Raw genomic sequence first — 24,618 nt, 5'->3', positions numbered from 1 at the left:
CACAATGAATAAGTTGCAGCTTGAAGTGCCAGCATCCCATATCAGAGTGCGGGTTCAAGTTCTGGCTGCTCCACTTCCGATATAGCTGCCTGCTAGTGTGCCTGGGAGAGGGAGGATGAGCAGTAGAAGATGGCTCAAGTGCTTGGCCCCAGCCATCCATGTGGGAGACCCAAATGAAACTCTGGGGTCCTGGTTTCAGCCTGCACGAGCCTTGGCCATTGCAGCCACTTAGGGAGTGAACCAGGGTTTGAAGATCTCCCTCTCCCTCTCTTTATCACTCTGCCTTTCAAATAAATAAATCTTTAAAAAGATAAGTTTATTTCAGTGGTGTGAAAAGTTTGAAATCAATGCATATTTCTGAACTATCTATTAAATAAATCAACAATGAATAACCTTCAAAACAGAAAGTATCTGGCCCATATAAATTAACTAATGAACTCTACCAAAAACCTAAAAAGGAAATTACACTAATTTTTGACAATATTATTCAGAAACCAGCAACAAAAGGAATACTTTCTAACTCATTCTATGAGGATGGTGTTTCCCTAATTACCAAAACCAGACAGATACTGTACAAAATCTTAAGTATAGACAAGTATCTCTTATGAACATAGATTCAATAATCTTGTACAAAGTATTAGTAAATCAAGTACAAGAATGTATTTAAAACAATCAAGTGAAGATTTATTCTCTGTATCTAAGGCTAGTTCAACATCTGAAACACAATTAATATAATCCATCAAATTGACAGGCTTTACAAAGGGAACTCACATGATCAGGTTGATACTCATAAATGCAGGAAAATCATCTGACAAAAGGCAACAGCCATTCATGATTAAAAATAAACATTTTAGCAAATCAGAAGTAGGAATTTCCTCAACTTGGTAAATAACATCCACAAAAATCTACCGGCAACATCATATCTAATGGTGAGAAACCAGATGCTTCTCTGCTAAGATCAGTTATCACTACTTCTGTTCAAATTCATAGTGGTTGTCATAGATAATGCAGTGAGACTAGAAAGGAGATAAAGACTATACAGACTGGGATATGTCTTACTCCATTTAGGCTGTTATACCATGATACCATACATTGGGTGGCTTATAAAGAACAGAAATTTATTTCTCACAGTTGTGAAGGTTGGGAAGTCTAAGACTGTCTTACCAGCACATTCAGTGTCATGTGAGGACCTGCTTCTTGGTTCAAAGATAGCTGTTTTCTGGCAATGTCTTTACAAAGCAGAAGGGCAAGGGAGCTCTCTAGGATCTCGTGTTGATAAAGGCACTAATCCCATTCATGAGGACTCTTCATGACCTAATCACCTCCTCAAAGTTCCACCTCCTAATATCATCACATTGGGAAATAGTTTTCAACACTTAAATTTTAGGGAGGCATAAATATTCAATCTATAGCACAGCCCTTAGCCACCTAACAAACATGTCCTTCTCACATGCAGAATGCATTCATTCCATCTCAATAACCCTCAAAAACTTAATTTATTCCAGCATTAACTCAAATGGAATTTAAAATTAATATAATACCATTTATATAACCACACCAAAGTGGAAATACTAGGGTATAGATCTAACAAAACAGATACAAAATCTATATGAAGAAAGCTACCAAACTCTGATGAAAGAAATAAAAAGTATAAATATTGGAGATAGTCTATGAAAATGTATAGGAAGTCTAATTATTGTCAAAATATCTGTCCATCCCAACTAAATCTACAGATTCAATGCAATCCCAGTCGAAATCCCAGCATCTTGTCAATACTGACAAACTGGCTGTTGAGTTTATATTGAAATTCAAAAGTTCCAGAACAACCAACACAATATTTCAAGGGAACAAAGTTAGAAGACTAATAATACCTGACCTCAAGACATATAAACCTACAGTAATCAAGACAGTGTGGTACTGGCCAAAGAATCAACTAATTGATCAACAGAAAAAAAATGGAGAGACAGATATGGATCCATACAAATGTAATTATCTGGTATCTAACAAATTACCAAAGGCCATTCAATGGAGTACAGACGGTCTTTTCAACAAATGGTGTTGAGCACAACTGGATTTCAACATGTAAAAAACAAACCTATTCACAGGTCTTATATCTTTCACAAAAAATTACTCAATATGAATCACAGATCTAAATGTAAAACTATAAAACTTCAGGTTTGGCAATGAATTCTAAAATGCAACACCAAAAAGCATGTTGCAAAAACGTAAAAAAAATGATATATTGGAATCTTCTGATCTACTACAAAAGACAGTTTTAGGAGAATAAAAAGATAATCCACAGACTGAAAATATTTGCAAAATATATATCTTATAGAGGACTAGTATAAAAATATATGAATTAATATTTTAAAATAATAAACCAAGCAACCTGAATAAAAAGTGGGCATAGGATAACCTATAATCACCCATCTCTCTGTGCCATAATAAAATAGGGCATAGATTTGAACATAAACTTCTTAAAAGAATATATATATAGTTGATAATGATAATTAAGCATATTAAAAAGCTACTGAATATCATATGACTGCAGAATTGAAAAATGAAACAACAGTGAGATACCACTACACCACAAATTTCTTAGAATGACCAAAATTCAAAAGATTGACATCAAATGTTGCTAAGGCTATGGAACAACAGGAAATCTTCTTCATTGCTGGATGTAGGCAAAGTGGTGCTGCCACTTTGGAAGACAGTTTGTCAGTTTCTTACAAAACTAAATACGCTCTTACCATACGATCCAACAACCATATTTGTTAGCATTTTCCCAAATGAGTTGAAAACTTGTACTGACTGAAAAACCTATACTTGAGTGTTTGTAATAGTCTTATTTGTGATTGGCAAATGCTGAATGCAGCCAAGGTGCCCTTGAATAGGTGAATGAATAAACAAACTGTGGTACTCCCAAAGAATGGAATATTATTCAGTGATAAAAAGAAATGAGCTAACATGTCAGGAAAACACACTGATGAACCTTAAATGCATATTGGCAAGTAACAGAAGCAAATATGAAAAGATTATATTCTGCATAATTCCAATTATACGATATTCCTTAAAAAGCAAAACTGAAGAGGCAATAAGATTTTCAGTGATTGCTCAGATTTAGGGATGGGAGGAAGGGATGAATAGGTATGAATAGGCATAGTACAGTGGACTTTTAGTGCAGTGAAACTACTACTGTTGTCTATGACACTATGATGATAGATACACATCATTATACATTTGTAAAAACCCACAGAATGGGAGGATTCCAAGATGGTGGATTAGGGAATGACATATTGCACTAGGCTAGAGATGAACAGTAAAAAAAAAAAAAAAAAGGTGCAGGAAGTGCACTCTCAGGGGAAAATTGGAGAATACCACACTGGAAATCCTACTAGAGGAAGAGGAATGCCATGGACGTGTGTGGAAGGTGCAGTTGAGTAACACAAACACAATCACAAGCAGAACTGAAGCAGCCAAGGCCCGGTGCAGGCAGCAGCTTGGATATGGAGGTGAGACTGGACTGCAGCAACCCGTGGTGATATAGCCAGAGGGAGAGCATGGCGTGAGCCCAGGCTGGAGCTCTGGGGACTAGTGATTGCTAGTGGTTGCCCGTGGAAGTAGAGGGGGCATGTTTCTTTCACCCCAATTTCCCCACAGCAGTATCTGTTTTCTAACTGAGAAATGGCAGGCGCCATTTTAAGTTAGGGCAGGAGCTGTGGGAGACTTTGTGAACACAACAACTGGCTGAGACAGGACACCATCTTCTCAGGATTACTTGTGGTAGTGGTGTGGAGACAGCAATATTAGGCCAGTAGCTCTTGTGTACATGTGTGATCCAGTGATTCTAGGGGAGGGAACAGTGTGTAGTCCCCACTGATTCTGAGCCTGGCTGGGAAGAGGTTGGTCAACTATGTAGGATGGTGAGGCACCCGCAGCCTCCCAGCAGCAAGACACTTAGGCGGAGCTGTCTCAGGGAACATCTGCCTCTCTATTGACTGGACAGGCTGGCAGGGCATAGAGAAACCTGTGAACCCAGTGACTGTGGGAATCTTCTGTGCTGAGGGTCTCAGTGGTTACATGAGAAAGTGCAGGGTATAGCAGGGTCTCTCGTCAATACTGGGTGCAGCTCCACACACTTGGAGCTCCTTGGTTGCCTATAAAAGGTCATTGAAGGCCGGCGTCACAGCTCACTAGGCTAATCCTCTGCCTGCGGTGCCGGCACATGGGGTTCTAGTCCTGGTTGGGGCACCGGATTCTGTCCCGGTTGCTCCTCTTCCAGTCCAGCTCTCTGCTGTGGCCCGGGAGTGCAGTGGAAGATGGCCCAGGTCCGTGGGCCCTGCACCCGCATGGGAGACCAGGAGGAAGCACCTGGCTTCTGGCTTCTGGCTTCAGATCAGCGCAGCGCGCCGGACACAACGCACCAGCCGTGGCGGCCACTTGGGGGGGTGAACCAATAGAAAAAGGAAGACCTTTATCTCTGTCTCTCTCTCACTGTCTAACTCTGCCTGTCAAAAAAATAAAATCAAAAAAAAAAAGGTCATTGAAGCGGGAATTGTGCTCACAGTGAAGACTGCACAGATCAGTTGTGCAGTTTATGCAGTGGTGTAGAACACACTGGGGCTAACATCTGGGCATTGAGATCTACCACGCCCAACTTGGGTGTTACCCTGGCTACTCGTCTCACCCCAGAGTACTTTACAGAGTTCCCTGGCTACACCCATTACACACCTACTAGTATTCATTGAAAGTGCAGATATTCCATTAAGCCACAGAGGCATAGTGCAAAGATAAATGCCATCAGAGGAAAAAACAAAAATCAACTCCATAAATGCCTAAAAGCAAATGCAGGAATTCCAGAAACTAGAATAAGGAAGACACCATGACCCTACCCCCACAAAGAAACACAACATTTCTAATACTAGAATGTGAAGATCAAGAGATTGAGGAAATGCTGGAAACAGAATTCAAAAAATTAATCATAGGATTACTCTAAAGCAATCACATGCAAATCCTGAACTAAAGAAAATTGTACATGACATGAATGAATTTTTTCTCATGAAATTTGAGATTTTAAAGACATCAAAATGAAATATTAGAAATGATGGATTCAATAGATATAGATCAAATAAAAAATGTGATGTAAAACTTATGGGATACAGAAAAAGCAGTGTTGAGAGAATTTTATAGCAATCTGTGTCTACATAAAGAAATTGGAAATGTACCAAATAAACAAGCTATTATTGCACCTCAAGGACCTAGAAAAACAACAACAAACCAAACCCAAAATTAGAAGGAAGAGAGAAATAATTAAAATTAGAGAAAAAGTAAATAACATTGAAACAAAAAATACAAAAGATCAATGAACTGAAGAGCTAGTTTTTTGAAAAAAATGAACAAAACTGATACACCACTGGCTCAACTAACCAAAAAAAGAAGGAAGACCCAAATCAATAAAATCAGAGATGAAAAGGATATATAACAACAGATACCACAGATGTATCAAGAATCATCAGGTGTTACTACAAAGAGTTGTGTGCCAACAAACTGGGAAACCTAGAAGAGATGGCTAGATTCCAAGACACACACAACCTACCAAAATTGAGTTATGAAGACATAGAAAACCTAAACAAATCAATAACCAAGATAGAGATTGAATCAGTAATAAAGACCCTCCCAACAAACAAAAGCCCAGGACCAGATGGCTTCACTGCTGAATTCTACCACACATTTAAAGGCTAATTTCAATTCTTCTCAGGCTATTCAAACACAGTTGAAAGGGAGAGAATCCTCCCAAACTCATTCTATAAAGCCTGCATCACCTTAATTCCTAAATTCCTAAGCCATAAAAAGGTACAACAGAGAAAGAAAACTATGGACCAATATCCCTGATGAACATAGATGCAAAAATCCTCAATAAAATACTAGCTAATCAAATTCAACAACACATTAGAAAAATCACTCAACCAGACCAAGTGGAATTTATCCCTGGTATGCAGAGATGCTTCAACATCTGAAAATCAATGTGATAAATCATATTAACACACTGAGGAACAAAAACTATATAGTTATCTCAATAGATGCAGAGAAAGCACTTGATAAAATACAACACTCTTTCATGACAAAAACCATAAGCAAATTGGATATAAAAGGAACATTCCTCAACATAATTAAAGCAATTTATGACAAACCCATGGCCAGCATCCTACTGAGTGGGGAAAAGCTGGAAGCATTCTCCCTAAGATCCGGAGCTAGACAATGATGCCCACTCTCACCATATCTATTCAATGTAGCCTTGGAACTTTTAGTCAGAGCCATTAGGCAAGAGAAAGAAATCAAAGGGATACAAACTGGAAATGAGGAAATCAAACTATCCCTATTTTCAGATGACATGATCCTATATATGGGGGATCCAAAAGACTCTACTAAGATACTATTGGAACTCATAAAAGAGTTTTGTAAGGTGACGCGATATAAAATCAACACAGAAAAATCAACAGCCTTTGTATACCCAGACAATGTCATGGCTGAAAAAGAACTTTCATGATCAGTCCCATTCGCAGTAGCTCCAAAAATGATTATACATCTTGGAATAAATTTAACAAAGGATGTTAAAAATTTCTATGATGGAAATTACAAAACACTAAAGAAAGAAATGGAAGAAAATATTAAAAATTGGAAAAATCTTCAATGTTCATGGTTGGAAGAATCAATATCATCAAAACGGTCATACTACTATAGGCAATTTACAGATTCAATGTGATCTCAAAGTACCAATGACATTCTTCTCAGATCTAAAAAAAAAAAAAAACGATGCTTAAATTCATATGGAAACACAGGAAACCCTGAATAGCTAAAACCATTTTAAAGAACAAATACAAAGCCTTCATTACATGACATTACATTACATTTCATGTCATGACTCTTCATTACAATACCTGATTTTAAGACATACTACAGGGCAGTTATAATCAAAACAGCCTGGTACTAGCACAAAAACAGACTTGTGGACCAATGGAATAGAATAGAAACTCCAGAAATCAATCCATGAATGTACAACCAACTTATCTTTGACAAAGGAGCTAAAATCAATCCTTGGAGCAAGGACAGTTTCTTCAACAAATGGTACTGGTGAAACTGGATCTCCACATGCAGACGTATGAAACTAGAGCAATACCTTATACCTTTCACAAAAATCCACTCAAAATGGGTTGAGCACCTAAATCTATGTCCGATACCCTCAAGTTACTAGAGAACATTGGAGAAACTCTGAAAGAGATTGGCAAAGGCAGATTCTTGGAAAAGACGCGAGAAGCACAGGCAATCAAAGCCAAAATTAATAAATGGGATTATATCAAGATGAGAAGTTTCTGCACTGCAAAAGCAACAGTCAGCAAAGTGAAGAGGCAACTGACAGATTGAGAGAAAATATTTGCAAACTACAAAACTGATATAGGCTTGACATCCAGAATCTATAAAGAGCTTAAGAAATTCAACAGTATCAAAACAAACAACCCAGTTAAGAAATGGGCAAAGGACTTGAACAGATATTTTCAAGAGTGGAAATTCAAATGACCAAGAGACACTTGAGAAAATACTTAGGATCACTAGCCATTAGGGAAATGCAAATCAAAATCATGGTGAGGTTTCACTTCAATCCAGTTAGAATGATTCACATGTAGAAATCAACAAATGACAAATGCTAGTGAGGATGTAGGGAAAACAGTACCCTGGTCCACTGTTTGTGGGAATATAAACTGGTGCAGCCACTGTGGAAGACAGTATAGAGATATCTCAGAAATCTGAATATAGCTCTACCATGATCCAGCCATCCCTCTCTTGGAAATTATTCAAACCAAAAGAAATCAGGATATGAAAGAATTATCTGTACTCCCATGTTCATTGCAGAACAATTCACAATAGCCAAGATATGGAATCAACCCAGATGTCCATCAACTGTTGACTGGATAAAGAAATTATGGTATATATACACTATGGAGTACTACTCAACTATAAATAAAGTTAAATCCTTTCTTTTGCAACAAGATGGATGCCATTGGAAACCATTATACTTAGTGAAATAAGCTTGTCCCCAAAAGACAGATATCTTATGTTTTCCCTGATTCGAGGTAACTAATAGAGCATCTGAAATGTAATGTATTAGAGTGAAAGACATTTTGAGATTTGATGACTGTACAGTGTTTTTGCTTGTTTGTGTTTTTCTTCATACTATTTGTTGAACTCTTTTACTAATTTTAGGGTTAACTATACAAGCATTAAGTAAACTGAAAACAGATTTTTGTTAAAATTAAGAGTGGGACTGTGAGAGGGAGGAGGAAGAAGGGATGGACTGTAGGCAGGAGGGAGGGTAGTGGGGGAAGTGTCACTATGTTCCTAAATCTGTATATATGAAATACATGAAACTTTTATGAACTTAAATAAAATTTTTAAAAAAGAAAAAAAAAACATGGAATGCAGAACACAGTGAATCTTAATGAGTACCATGGACTTTAATTAATCATAATGTATCAATACTGGCTTATGAATTTTAACAATTGTATGATACTAATGCAAGATGTTAATAGGGAAAATTTGTGTTGGAAGAGTTATGGAAAGTCTGTACTTTTTGCTATTTTTCTGTAAATCTAAATATTTTCAAAAAATCTACTAATCAAAAAATTAGGGGTGGGCTTTTGGCACAGCAATTGTTTTGCCATTTGGCATGCCAGCATCACATATCAGAGTGCCAAGTTGGAATCTTGGCTTCTCTATTTCTGATTCAGCTTCCTGTTAATGTATACCCCGGGAGACAGCATGTGATGGCTCAAGTGTTTGTGTCCCTGTCACCCAGGTGGAAGACACAGACCAAGTTATGGACTCCTGGCTTTGGACTGGTCCAGCCTTGGCTGTTGTGAACATTTAGAAAGTAAACCATAAGACAGAATATCTCTGTTTTTCTGCCCTTCAAATAAAATAAATTTAAAAAAAAAATTTAAATTAAGTCTTAAAAACTGAATATGAAATGAAGAATTTCCTAGATAATAACTGAGAACAGACCCATCTTGTGATAAATACTAAAGAAAGTTCATCAGGCTGAAACCAAGTAATAGTAGGTACTAATTTGGATTCACACACAGAGAAATATGAAAAACCCAAGAAGGTAAATAAACCTTAAAAGCAGTAAATAAGAAGTGCCTTTAAGGGATCCTCAATAAGATTAACAGCTAATTTCACATTAGAAACCATGAAAGTCAGACATAGTGTGAATAATATATTTAAAGTGTTGAAAAAACCCGTCAACTAATAATTTTACATATTACAAAACCACTCTTCAAAACCAGGAGACATTAAGAAGCTCCCAGACACAGAAGTGCTGAGGAAATTCATTGCTATTAGAACTTTGGTGCAAGAAATTCTATAGAGACCTTCGGGCTGATATGAAAGGACACCACACTATAACTCTAGTCATATGCCAAAATAAAGAATATTGGAAAATTACATATATATTAATACTGTTGTATTTTTGGTTTGGAACTCCTCTTTACATCCAATACAATTTAAAAGATACATGCACAAAATAATAATGCTAAGCTTAGATTAAGGGCCACAATACAGAAGATGTTATTTGTGATAAAATAAATTGGGAGGTATAGAGATATAGAGAAGCAGAATTTATGTACTATTGAAGCTAATTAATTCAAACTAGCATGTTATAAAGTTTAGACATTAATTATAACAACTAAGAAAACAATTTAAAAATACAGATAAAGATATGAGAAGGTACATAATACATCATTAATAGGAGAAGGTGGGTATGTTTTATAGATTATTACAAATATATTAATATAAGAATCTATGTGAGGGATATATGAGAACTCTGTACATCTTCACAATTTGTATTTCGTAAATTTAAAAATATTTTGAAATACAAAGTTAAATATAAAAAGATTGGAAGATGTAAAAAAAAAAAAACAAAATAAAGCAAGGAAGTAATGGAGGAATTGAGGAGAAAAAAAAATGAAATATGGAAAACAAACACAAAACAGCAGTCTTTCTTTATGTGTTACAGACTGAATTACATTTGATCAAAATTCATATGCTGACAGCTGGTCTTGTGGTGCAGAGGATTTAGCTACCACTTGTGACACTGGTATCCCATATGAGCACCAGTTCAAATCCTGGTTGCTTCACTTCTGATCCAGCTCCCTGCGAATTTACCTGGGAAAGTAGCAGAAGATAGCCAAAGTACTTGGACCCCTGTCACCCATCTGGGAGACTTGGATGGAGTTCCAGGTTCCTGGATTCAGCCTTGGCCAGCCCTAGACCTTGTGGCCACTGGAGAGTAGACCAGAAGGTGGAGGATCTATAATCTTTCCCTCTCTCTGTAATTCTGCCTTTTCAGCAAATAAATAATTCTTTAACATATTATGCTGAAGTTATAACCCCAGTACCTTGGAATGTGTCTATATGAGGATGCTAAAAAAAGTTCATGGAAAATAAAATTGAAATGTAAATTTATTGTGGTATAAAAGATTTGAAATCCATTCATAGTCTTCATAACATGTATTTTCATGAACTTTTTAAAGACCTTGTGTATGCAAGATCCCCCAAAATTTTTTGTACCAAAATAAACCTATTTTTAATTCACTTTTTCCATGAACTTTTGGAGTACTTTCATATTTCACAACAAGCTATTTAAATAAGTAATTAAGTCGGGGGCCAGCATCGTGGCACAGTGGGTTAAGCCATTACCTATGATGCTGGCATTCTATATGAGCATTAATTTGAATCCCGGTTGCCCTACTTCCAATTCGGATCCATGCTAACACACCTAGGAAAGAAGTAGAGGATGGCCCCAGTGCTTGGGTCCCTGACACTCATGTGGGAGAACTAGATGGAGTTCCAGGCTCCTGGTTTTGGCCATCTGGAGAGTGAACCAGCTGGTGGAAGATCTTTCTCTCTCTCTCTTTCTGTAACTCTGTCTTTCAAATAAACGAAATAATTCTCTTTGAAAAGCAAGTTAAAATGATTGTTCGGGGTTTGCCTTAATTGGATATGACTAGCATCCTTATAAGAAGAGGAGATTAAGAAACAGGAATTTATGGAGGGGAGTTGATGTGAAGACACAAGGAAGAAAATGATTATCTATAAGGCAGGGAAACATGATGCCATAAAAAAAATCAACTCCTGCAACATCTTGATCCTAGACATCTAGCCACCATAATTGTGAGAAAATATATTCTTGGTGTTTAAGCCACATAGTCTGTGGTACTTTGTTATAGCAGCCCTAGTGAACTCCTATGTTATCATTAATAACCATAAATGTAAATAGATTAAGCTCTCAAATAAAATGTAGAAATCTGTAGAATAAGTTTAAAAACATGATCCATCTACATGTCTACATGAGACTCAACATAAAAATTGACACAAATTTATTGAAAGGGAAAGGATGGAAAAAGATATAGCATGTAAACAGTAGCCAAAATTGAACTGGGGTGGTGAATGAGGGTGGCAAGAAGGGAGGATAGAGAGGGAGAGGGAGGAAGGAGGATGCAGAGGGATGAAGGTGAGTGCAAATGAGCAAGGCAAAGGAAAAGGGGGCAGGAAGGAGAGCTTTCTGATCTCTTTTCATGTGGGCTAATCCTATTATAAGGACCCCTACCCTCATGATTTCATCTGAACCTAATTACCTTCCAAAGGTCCCATCTCAATACCATCACACTGGGGATTAGGGATTCAACATAACGAACTTTTGAAGGTCACAAACATTCAGTCCACAACAGCATATATTTATAAAAGAGTACAGTAATCAAGAAGAAACAACTATAAACATATATGCAATAAAAACAGAAACATAAAATATGTGAAACAAAAACTGACAAAACTGAAGGGAAAAGTAGATAGCTCCACAATAATAGTGACATTAAGAATAAACACTATTTAGGGGCCAGCATTCGTGACATGGCATTCAATATGGAAGCACCAGTCCAAGTCCTGATGCTCCCCTTCCAATCCAGCTCCCTGTTAATGTGCCTGGGAGGCCACCCAAGTCATTGGGTCCCTGCACCCACATGGGAGATCTGAATGGGGTACCAGGCTGCTGGCTTCGGCTGGCCCAGCCCCAGCCACTGTAGCCGTTTGGGGAGTGAAGCAGGGATGGAAGATATCTCTTTCTCCCCCCCCCCCTTTATCACTTTGCTGTTCAAATAAATAAAAATAACTCTTTAAAAAATAATCACTACTCAGAAGACCAATAAATAAATACAGAACTTGAACATTATCAACTAACTAAACCTAACAGAAATGCAGAACACCCCGCCCAAAACAATGTAGTACAAATTCTTCTTAAGTATAGATGTAGGCCGGCGCCATGGCTCACTTAGCTAATCCTCCGCCTGCGGCGCCGTCACCCCGGGTTCTAGTCCTGGTTGGGGCGCTGGGTACTAGTCCTGGTTGCTCCTCTTCCAGTCCAGCTCTCTGCTGTGGCCTGGGAGGGCAGTGGAGGATGGCCCAAGTGCTTGGGTCCCTGCACCCGCATGGGAGACAGGAGGAAGCACCTGGCTCCTGGCTTCGGATAGGCGCAGCGCCGGCCGTAGCGGCCATTAGGGGAGTGAACCAATGGAAGGAAGACCTTTCTCTCTGTCTGTCTTTCACTGTCTACAACTCTCTCTCTGTCTCTCTCTCTCACTGTCTAACTCTGCCTGGCAAAAAATAAAAATAAAAAAAGTATAGATGGAACATCCTTGAGGACATTCTATATGCTACATCACAAAGCAAGCCTAAATAAGTTAAAAACAAAGATTAAAATAATACAAGGTCATTTCCCCCAATAGTAAGAGAATGAAACTGCAAATCATGAGAGAAGAAACCTGGAAAATTCACAAATGTATGTATAAAACACCACATTTTGAAATGAACAATGGGCCAAAGAAGAACTCACGAAAGAAACTAGAAAGTGAATGAAAACAAAAACACAACATAACTAAAGCCGTATTTGAAAGGAAATTGAGAGCTCTCAATGCCTTCATTAAGAAAGAATTAAGATGAGGGGGTGTATTTCCTTTTGTTTGGGACATGGGCGTTCCATATGGGACAGCCTTCACAGGACTCCACACTTCACTCCAGCTTCCTGATAATATGTACCGGGGAAGAGGGGCAGCAAGCGATGTCTCAAGTAGTGGGGTCCTTATCACCCATGTGGAGACCCAGATTGAGCTCCAGGCTTCTGGCTTCAGCCTGGCCCCTCCGTGGCTGCTATGGGCATTTGGGGAGTAAGCCAGCATATAGGAGATCTCTCTCTCTCTTTCTCTCTTTCTCTCTCTCTAATTAAAAAAAATGAAAGAAGAAAGACCTCAAATCACTAACATAATTTTATTTCTAAAGGAGATATATGAAAGAGAGCAAACTAAACACAAACATAGCAGAAGAAAATACAAAGAGTGGAGATAAATGACATAGAGAATAGGAAGATAACAGAAAAAATAAACAACACCAGAAGTTTTGAAAAGATTGACAAATTTGACAAACCTTCAGGTGTATGGATTAAGGGGAAAAAAGAAAAATATAGAAGACTCAAATTACTAAAGTCTGAAAGTCAGAAATGAAACTACAGACATTACTATCAATCTTATAGAAATAAAAAAGATTACAGGAGAATACTAAGAACAACTGCAGGTCAATAAATTAGAATATCTAAATGAAATAGGCAAACTCCTATTACTGATTCAAGTAGAAAGAGAAAATAGGAATAAATATGTTACAAGAGACTTAATTAGTAATCAAAATCTACCATGAAAAATCTACAAAAAGATGTTTTCACTAGCAAATTATCCCAATTACCATTAAATTGCCCCAAATATTAGCAAATTGTCCCAAATATTTAAATAATTAATAGCAGTCTTTCTTAAACTCTTCTGAAAAACAGAAGACGTAATTGCAGTTCTTAATTTCCTAAGTAAGGGAAAGGGTCATGAGGAGTGGCTGCTTAATAGATTTGGGGTGATGAGTAAGTTTTGGAACTAGATAGTGGCGATGGTTGCACAGCACTGCCAATGTACTTACTGCCACTGAATTATACACCTGAAAGTGTTAAAATGGCAAATTTTATGTGTATTTGCCATAATATAAACCATTCTGCTCAGTTTCAAAATATAGCCATGAAAGAATACGTATTATATGGATGCAATATCTGAAATGCCAAAAAAAAATATATAAGAGAAAAAGTAGACTAGTGGTCACTTAGAACTGAGAGAATTCTGGGGAAATGGGGATTGACTAAAAATGGCCACAAGTTCAAGTTTTCCCTTCAGGATGATGGAAATGTTCTAAAATCAGATTACAGTGATGGTTGTACAACTCTGTAAGCATATTAAAATTCAACAAATTGTCTCTTAAGATGTGAGTAAACATTATGGAATGTAAGTCATTTCCTAATAAAGTGTTTTATTTTATGCATGCTGTCTTTGTCTAGCAACACAGAATGTCTTTTGTGGAAGGCATATATAATAGGTATAAATTATATAGAGATTATAAGTAGTTTGCTTAACTTCGGCTGAACTATTTATCTCTTGTAACAAAGACTGGTTTTGTTTGCCATATGGCTCAATGGATGGCTGAGGATTTTGTTTCTATCATATGCTTTCTTTCTTTTTATGACTATATACAAAAATATGGGCACAAATAAGACAATTAATTATAACATCTATCTCCTAAAACATGATATTCGGCCAGCGCCGCAGCTCACTAGGCTAATCCTCCCCCTTGCGGCGCCAGGACACTGGGTTCTAGTCCCGGTCGGGGCGCCGGATTCTGTCCCGGCTGCCCCTCTTCCAGGCTAGCTCTCTGCTGTGGCCAGGGAGTGCAGTGGAGGATGGCCCAAGTCCTTGGGCCCTGCACCCCATGGGAGACCAGGAGAAGCACCTGGCTCCTGCCATTGGATCAGCACGGTGCGCCGGCTGCAGCGCACCGGCCACGGCGGCCATTGGAGGGTGAACCAGAGGCAAAGGAAGACCTTTCTCTCTGTCTCTCTCTCTCACTGTCCACTCTGCCTGTCAAAAAATAAAAAAAAAAACATGATATTCATGTTGTGAGACCTTCTGAATACCCCTCTCAATTCAGGAAGCATTAAGACAATACATGGAAAAGTCAAAGTAATTTCAAATTTAAGGGCGGTAGTGTGACTAGGCCAGAAAACTGACTACACTATCACAGTTAAGTGGTAGATTCAAGAATGAGTAAGTGGTGCTACCATGTAGCTATGAAATCCCCCCCCCCCCGAAACCATGATAGACCAGCTCAACGCACCCAAATTTAGATTTCTTTTCTCTATTACCTGCTATGTTAGAGAAAATGATCACGAATTAAACTGTCTAAAAAAAGAACTCATAAGGTAGACTAACACAGAAATTTTTTCCTGGAGATATTTTAGTCATTGATTCACATAGCAGCTTTGTGATATAGGCCACAGTAATCACATTATTCCTGTTTCATTTTTGTGGATAAACAAAGACACAACTTCAATAGAGCTTGATACCCAAATAGAGATGGCTAGAGCAGGATGGCAAACCGTAGCCCACAGATCAAACCTGACCTGCTGCCTGTTTTTGTAAACCAACTTTTATGGGAACACAGCAATGCAATCCATTTATATGCTGTTTATGGTTATTTACATGCTACAATGGCAGACCTGAGTAGCTGCAAAACACCTCTGGGCCACAAAACCTGAAATTTTTACTTTCTAGTTCTTCAAGAAAAAGTTTTCCAACCACTGCAAGAGAATTAAAATCCAGTGGGCTGCTGATTATGCCACTTATTCTAATGTTTCTTGTCTCAGGAATAGGGAATAGGACATAAGAAACATGAGTTGGGATGGGCGCTGTGGCACAGCATGCTACACTGCCGCTTGGAATACCCGCTTCCCACATTTGGAGTGCCAGTTTCAGTCTTGACTCCTCTGCTTCCAATGTAGCTTCTTAATGCACCTGGGGAGGCACTGGATGATGGCCCAAGTTCTTGGGTCCCTGCTACTCATTTGGGAAACCTGGATGGAGATCCTGGCTCCTGGCTTCAACTTGGCCCAGCCCTGGCTGTTGTAGGCATTTGGGGAATAAAGCAGCAGATAGACGCTCTCTCCCTCTCTCTGTCATTCCGTCTTTCAAATAAATAAATACAAAAATAGCTAATTGTTAAAAAGATTTATTTATTTATTTATTTGAAAGTTGGAGTGACAGAGAAAGGGGGGGAGGAGAAAGAGAGAGAGAGAGAGAGAGAGAGAGAGAAATATCTTCCATCTGCTGCTTCACTCCCCAGATGGCTGCAAAGGCTAGGGATGGTCCAGGCTGAAGCCAGGAACCAGGATCCAGGAGTCAGAAGCTTCCTCCAGGTCTCCCATATGGGTGCATGCGCAGAAGGACTTGGGCCATCCTCCATTTCTTAGCCAGGCACATTAGCAGGGAACTGAAAAGGAAGTGGAGCTAGGACTCGAACCAGTACCCATATGGGATGCCAGTGATGCAGATGGCAGCTTAACCCATTGTGCCACAGCACCAGTCCCAATAAATATTTTTTGTTGTTTTTTAAAGATTTATTTATTTATTTGAGAGGTAGAGTTATAGGAAGAGAGAGGGAGAGATAAGGAGTGGACTTTCATCTGCTGGCTCACTCTCCAAATGGCCACAACGGCTGGAGCTGAGCCGATCCGAAGCCAGGAGTCAGGAGCTTCCTTAGGGTTTCCCATACGGGTGCAGGGGTCCATGCACCCGGGCCATCCTCCACAGCTTTTCAAGGCCACTATTAGTGAGCTGGATTGGAAGTGGATATGGGACGTTGGCACCGCAGGCGGAGGCCCAACCTACTACACTGCAGCGCCAGCCCCCATTAAATAAATTTTTAGGAAGAAAAAATAAACATGATTTAGTCAAGAGAATAGAGTGAGGCAAGGGGAAAAAACAAAGTAAGGATTATTTTTCTGGTTGTACCATTTGCTGTGTGATACTGGGAAAGTCACTTCAGCTCTCTGGCTGTCAGTTTCCACATTTGTAAAATAAGGGACTTAGGCTATTTGAATGCTAAGGATCATTTCAACTAAACTAGTATAATATATATAACTTATTTTATAGATTGGAAAGCTGAAGTAAGGGTATAAAAATCCTTAAAATTTTCCATTTTAGTTTTTATTCCTCCATGTACACAAAAACACTCTGAGATGTCTTAAATCTCTTTATCATCACATACACCTTAAAAGTAAGTAGTACACATACTGCCCTAATTCTATAGGTGAGGAAACAGGCAGTAACTTGCACAAGGTCATCAGCATGTACTTAATGTTTATGAACTGACAACATGGTATTGTACAAAATCAGGGGCCATGAACAATACTGCCTGTCATTCATGTAAGGCAGATCATATAAATGGTGGGTAGTTCTATGGTGAACAGGAGACTGAATGTCCTGTTTAAAGGGAGCAGCCTCCATCTAGCTAGAGCCAACTGCTGACACATAGGCATGTGGGTTTAATAAACCAGACTTTTAGATTTTATGAGAGGCTGGATATCTCAAATTTTACCATAAATATCCTAATTTTTAAGTATTGGCATCTGATTGATTTATTGAGAAACAGAGTGGGCTGGATTTGTTTTATGGGACTGCAGTTTGCCAATCTATGTGATGTAACTTTTGAATTGCCAGCTTGGTGAAGTAGACACATTGATGTCTCAATTTCAGCATGAACTCTAAATTAACCAAAGTAATGGTGAACAGGGAGAAATCACAACATGAGTATTACCTGATTTTCCATTGAAAATTCAACAGACAGATGAACAAATGAATGAACAAATAAAAACCGCTTTTCCCGGTCCTCTGGGTGGAGGTATTAACAAATAGATAAATAAGGAAGGCTTAAATAGGTGAGAGAGAGAGAGAGACAGAGACAGAGAGAAATTGACAGTGAGCAAGCCACTGATTCTATAACATTAAAACCAAAAATCTGTTTTTAAGTAATTGAGATAGGTTGTACTTATATGATGGGAAATCCAAATCATGATTAATTCACATAGAGGTTTTTAAAACGATGAGGATGGGTAAGAGTTATTGATTATAACTTTTAAAAGGAAGATATGACAATTATGAGGAGAAATTTATACTGTCAGCTTTTTAACTTATAGAAAGCCATTTGAGAATATTGTACATGCTTTGACAAAGAATAAATTAAGCTCCATTTAAAGGAAAGCTCTGACCTACTGGTGGTTACCAAGAGAATCAATAAAATGCCTAACTTTTCCATTCAAAAATAAAATGCCTAACTTTTCCACACAAAAAGGTGTTTGTGATGATAAATGTCAGTATTTTATTTTTTTTGAAGTAGGCATTAAAGAGGGTTGAGTAAAGATGGAGAGGAAAAAATAACCAGCATGTCCTAGGAATATTTTTAGCCTTAATGAAACAACTGCACCACTAATTGTTCCTCCACAAGGTGCTATAATTTTGAAGCTGATTTAGTGGACTAATTATTATTTCAAAGTTTAAATAAAATGATTAATGTTGTACTGGGAAAAGAACTTTAAGTAAAACAAATTAATTTTCCTCCTTGGCTTCAATTAAAAGTTCTAAAGCTATTTTTTCTCCCACTCACTGGGGGATAATCATTCTAAAGACTAAAATGAAATTTTAAAGAAGACAAGTTTAAGACAGTAATCTTAAATCCATGATGTAACTAGTAATGTTATGTTAGAAGACTATTGTGACATGTTCAAAACTAAGAATTTCCCACTGGTTACTCTCACTTCTGCCTTTCTTCAGCTAGAAGAAGCCCTCCCATACACCTGTAACTCAGATATACAGTACCTTGAGGCATAGCTTCAGGTTTTGTAAAAAGAATAAGTAGCCTACTCATATTTATATTTACTTAAGTTCTTCACTTACACTGTATTTATTTAAAATGATAAGAATCCGCATCTCTAAATAAGGATAGTATTATTGTGAGAATTAAATAAATTATATAAAGTACTTGATAACAGTTCTGAGCACACAGTAAGCACTCAACAAATATTAGCTCTTATTATTATACAACAAAAAGGTTACTCACTCTTTTGTTGAGACAAATAACAGGCCACAGGCTGCAACCCAGTGTGCAACAACAGCAGAGACAACCACACAGCAGCCATTTCACATTGACTGGGAGAGCCTTTTTCAAACATGAATTCACACGGCCAATGCTGGTCTTAAATTCTTCTGGGGCCACCTACAACAAGGGCACTACCTTTAAAAGTTTGTGGGCAGCTTTTTCATTATTTATCTCTAAACCTAAAGAAAATGTTTGTCTTATCACAAATGCCTCCTGGAATTACAAATGTCTAAATATATTTTCTTCCCATTTCACGCCATAAATATGTATCACATACTCTCTGATGACATTGGAAAGCAAAATAATGTGATATCATATTCACAGAACTTCCCCCCCAATGTTCAAAAACAATCCTCTGAGATAACCAATAATAAAATGACAGTGATAAAACTGATGGTAATGTATACCCTTCAAGCAATTGTGTGACCAAATATTCTCACTGTTAAGACAATATTATTTGTAGTCTGCAGTCACTCTGAGTTGAGTAAGATTAGAAGCACAATAAAACAAAAATCCAAATAATACTACAGGAAATGTAATTAAAATTAGACCTTGGCACTATTCCTGGATTACATTTTAAAAGGCATCTTTGCAATCTTTTCTCTCTGGCAAATTTTGCAACATATCAATTTTAATTAACACTTGCCATTGTTTGCAGAACAAAGTTACACCAACTAAACACAATACCTTGTGGTTACATTCAAAATGATGTGTTAAGATCAACATAATATGGACTCATAACTACTGTGAATTTTTCAAAGTTGAAATGTCTTTATATATATAAATTTAACATGTTGAATTACTACTTCCATTCCTGGAAGTGGTTGCTTCTGCCTCTGTAAACAATGACAAAGTCAGTTCAAAGTCATGAGCATGACAGGGATAATTAGATTTATACCAAAAATTCTATTTTAAGGTTACAAAATTGAAAGGTATGCTAAAAATAGTTTTTTCAGTGAAATCACATTTCTGAATGACAAAAATGATTCCCTTCCATTTAGAAAACTATCAAACTGTAAAATTTATGGGAAAAAATTTGCGCATCTGGCTGTGAAACCAAAAGTTAAAAAAACTGTTAGGAAAATAACCTGCTGGAAAGTAAAAACCCCATGATCATGGTAGGTTATCAAAAACTTAGAGCTTTACTACTCTTCCCAATAAAAATTTCACTAGCGGAATCAATGTATTACATTTTTTGTCTTTTAATAGATATACCTTAGAATCAACACTACAAAACATATACCTATATGTATTATAAAGCTGTGTGACCACAGAATTCAGCACAGTCATGATTAAAACATTAACTAAATGAGCTTCTTTAGAACTGCTCATATCATCCAATAAAGTTAATTGCTTAGCCCAGGAGTCTTATTTTCTTCCTAATGTGTTAACACTCAGTAGTTGTGAAATCATAAGGCTCAAAAATTTATCTGGGACAAAGAAACTAATTTTATTATCCATTAAGACAGACAGCAACAGGATGTAAACACAATCAGTGCATACAAAGAATTCCAATTAAATGATAAAATTTATCGTGTAAATATGGAAATAGATTGAGGATCATGCCTTATAGTTGAAAATTGAAGATGAGCTACATACATTAGACATAAATCAAGAGATCTGGACTCTAATAACTTATTGGCTATGAAAAATGCAAGGCAAAATCACTTAATTTTCCTGAATTTCAGTTTCCCATCTATAACCTGTTTTAGATACATCACGGAGAATGGAAATTAAACCTTAGAACGTTCTGATTAGAATGCTTTGAAAAAGGACATCTGAATCACATCTTGAGTAGATCTGAAGCAAAGCTCTCTTTTGTATGGAGTCTCACACAAAGGCAAGAGGATTGATCAAGTAACTGTTGATACTCCACAGTTCTGATACACAATTCATCATAAAAAGAATAATAATTTGCTGCATTTTGAATGTAAATTTAATGCTCTTCATGTCTTTAATTCCGCAGAGAAAAAAAGATGTCCTTTTTACAAAAAAGGTACCAAGTTCCTATCTTAAGATTCACCTCTCCAAACAGCAATAGTCAACTTCTTTTTTCCTGTGGAACCACACAGAAGTTAAAATAAGGAAAAATACATTTATATATTTAGCTCTAATTTGCAATGTAACATTATCAACTCTCTTTAAGTTGTATAACCAAAATCACTAACATATTTTTAAATACAGCCATTTTGATATAAATTTGTGTAAATTATAAAATAACTGTCCATTTACAAATTTAAGTGCCTGTAAGTCAAATTAGAATTTTTATTTAAAAGTAAGTATAAGCACACATGAAAAAGCTCAAAGTACAGCGAAGCATGAGGCTATGTGCAGAAAGAAGTCAGGGTAAAAGAATAGAAAATACGTTTATAAAAGCCTCAGAAAAGAAAGCTGTATTTCTGCAAGGGGTGACAAGTGTTAGAATTTTGAGGGAGACTAAACCTACAGAATAAAAGGGAAAAGGAAAATGAAAACTGGCTGCTTATTTCAAACATTGTGAAAGAAATAAATTATATTCAAAGGGATATAAAATTTATTTAGAAATGTCTTTTGTTACATGCTTCTGAAAGTAAAAACAAAAACATTCCTAAAGCATGACAATTTTCCTGTTTCTCCACCAACACTTTCCACTTTTAACATATGAATAGTCTCAAATTGTATTTTTTATGATAGACCAATTAAGACAAACTAAGCAAGTTAATAAAAATGAGAACTGAAATTCCTTAAAGTCACAATACAAATATATTGAAAAGAAAAACTTCTACTAGTATTTCAAACAAAAAATAAAATCTGCATTTTGGCTTTCAGAGGAAGCCAGAATTGTCTTTGAAAAAACAAATCTGTATTTGAATAACAGTAAAAGTCATAAAACAGAAAAAGGCATAGGAAATGAGAATTGGCTAACACCGGATTTGATTTTAAACAATGTGGAAGAAATGTTTAGTTAACTGCATAGAATCAGTGTTAATAACATTTGACTCATTTACTTCCGTATAATTGAGTATCTCCAGTAATGAAAGTTAGATGGAAGCTCCTGACTTTCTGGTTGAACGGTAGGTTGTAAAGAAACGTTTCATTCCTTTTGACTCTCTTGGAAAGAAAACCACATCATAAAGGCCGGGAGAAGGGTCATAATATTTTATAACAGGATGCAGGAGACTGCAAACAGAAGAAAATCTAAGCAAACCCCAGCAGGACTGATTTGCCTCCTTCAGTTGTGGAGGACACAACCCTATCAATCACTTGTCATATTGGATCACAATAGTAAAAGTTGATTTTTATGGCTCAAGATTACCAAAACTACACACTAATTTCCCCATAACACCATGCAATTGTTTCAAGTTAAGGGTCGGAAGCTGGAAGCTTTCATTTCTTTTCTAAAGTTCTACAGTTCTTTCATTTTCTGGCCACCACAATCTGTGTATCTACACCTGCTTGATATGTCCTATCATGACAGGAGGACTTAAAGTGAAATAGGGAAAATTATCTTTTGTGTGTTTAATATAAAAGATGATCTCTTTCTCCACATTAAAAGCATTAACACACAGGAGGCACAAAAGTAATACTGAGCCACGGAGCTTGTCAAAATGGCTTTATTTTTGCATTTAAGAATTCATTTTGCTTAGCCCAGAAAGGCATAAAAGCTATACAGAATCTCATCCATGCTGGAAAACTGATTTTGTAACAGGTGGATTTTTAAAAAAAAATTTAGCTATTGCATTTATTTATTTATTTATTTATTTTTTTTTTTTTTGACAGGCAGAGTGGACAGTGAGAGAGAGAGACAGAGAGAAAGGTCTTCCTTTTGCCGTTGGTTCACCCTCCAATGGCCGCCGCGGCCGGCGCGCTGCGGCCGGCGCACCGCGCTGATCCGATGGCAGGAGCCAGGAGCCAGGTGCTTTTCCTGGTCTCCCATGGGGTGCAGGGCCCAAGCACCTGGGCCATCCTCCACTGCACTCCCGGGCCACAGCAGAGGGCTGGCCTGGAAGAGGGGCAACCGGGACAGAATCCGGCGCCCCGACCGGGACTAGAACCCGGTGTGCCGGCGCCGCAAGGCGGAGGATTAGCCTAGTGAGCCGCGGCGCCGGCGCATTTATTTATTTTAAAAAATATTTTAACCTGAAGGCTAGTAAATTCAGAATTTGATTTTTTCTTAAATTATTTTTCAGATTCATGCAAATTCTCTTTGCTTTTTCACCCAGTCAATAAGGAAGAATTTTGATAATCCAAAGTAACCTATACAAATGAAACAGTGCCTACTAGGAAAAAAAATTACCTTGTTAAAGAGAAAATTAATAAAGTTAATGTTACCACCCTGTGACCCTTACAAATCAGACACTGAGAATTCCTTTTGTGTTTTCTCATCACCAAACACACATGAGAAAAACACCATAGTATCATTCATGCCTTACAAATATATGAGAAATTTTACATACTATAAATAATGCACACTTCAATAAACATGCATGCATCATCATAGTATATGTTACAAAAGCAGTCATCTGAAAAGAATGGATGACTTTTAAGAGTGGCTCATAGTCAGATCATTTAGGTTATGTTAACACACAACAAAAGCCTACTTACCATTTTTACTCCTCTAATTAAAAAGCAATACTATCTTTTGGGTCACTAGAATTTTAAGTTTCAGAAGGCTTGGAAAGAAATATGTAGGTGTGAAAAGATATTTCGAAGATTTCTTGAGCACATAAGACTAGTTAATTTTTTAAAAATGGGTAACTCTTAAGTCTGGGAACTTTATTCACTGACATTTCTTAGGTTATTCATTTTCTAAAATTTCTTGGACCTAGAATTCAAACCTTTTTTTTTTTTTTTAAAGTAAGTCAATACTAAAGCTGGATGTAACAATCCAAAAAAAAACACATGTAATAGCATCAAGGAGAACAAAAAAAAAAAATAAGTTTTCCGCTGGAGATATTTTAATTCATGTTCTCTGTCATTTTAATATTGAACTTACCACTTTCTACCAATATGTTATTATTCAAGAGATATTCCCACATCTGTTTTTATTCATTTGGAAAAAACATTTATAGTTAACTCATATATAAAATCTAAGTATAAACTGCTGCTGCAATTCGTGAATTATTCTACTATTATTATTCTACTATAATGGTGGAGAACCTTATTTTTGCTAAGGGTCATTTGGATATTTATAATATAATTCACAGGCCATACAAAATTATCAACTTGCAAATTAGCCTGTTACAGATTTATAGAATTTTGAGTCCTTCCTGAGGTTGCCTTGGCAGGGAGGGCCAGACCAAACAATTTTGCAGGCCTTATATGGCCTATGGGTTGGACCTTCCCCCACGACTGTATCTAAATGATTAGAGTAGGAAGATAGAACATACAACACATCTAAGGGTTCTTTGGGTCCTAAAGAGTTAAAGGACCACGTATCTTCTAATGTTAACCAGGGACTATGATCTCATGCTTATTCTATGGAAGGATTTGATATTATATCTTAGGAAAGACAAAAAT

General features: G+C 37.1%; 1 protein-coding gene across 3 annotated transcripts in view; it reads right to left on the bottom strand.

The window, feature by feature from the left end:
- The window catches only part of CHIC1 (cysteine rich hydrophobic domain 1), an 80,850-nt gene that overhangs the window by 41,619 nt on the left and 14,613 nt on the right, over positions 1–24,618 (bottom strand). For 2 of the 3 annotated variants that reach the window (XM_008272813.5, XM_002720115.6), the window contains one exon: positions 19,081–19,236. In XM_008272813.5, the coding sequence (XP_008271035.1) occupies positions 19,081–19,236 (156 nt within the window). Of the gene's footprint in view, positions 1–16,298; positions 16,456–19,080; positions 19,237–24,618 lie in introns of those variants that run through there. The other variant, XM_070067137.2, reaches the window with a different exon arrangement.

This window comes from Oryctolagus cuniculus, chromosome X, assembly GCF_051225735.1.
Source record: "Oryctolagus cuniculus isolate XC-2025 breed Fujian yellow rabbit chromosome X, ASM5122573v1, whole genome shotgun sequence".
NCBI classification, from domain to species: Eukaryota; Metazoa; Chordata; class Mammalia; order Lagomorpha; family Leporidae; genus Oryctolagus; species Oryctolagus cuniculus.
Note: the sequence above shows the minus strand (reverse complement) of the source record. Positions and strands in the feature narration are given on the sequence as shown.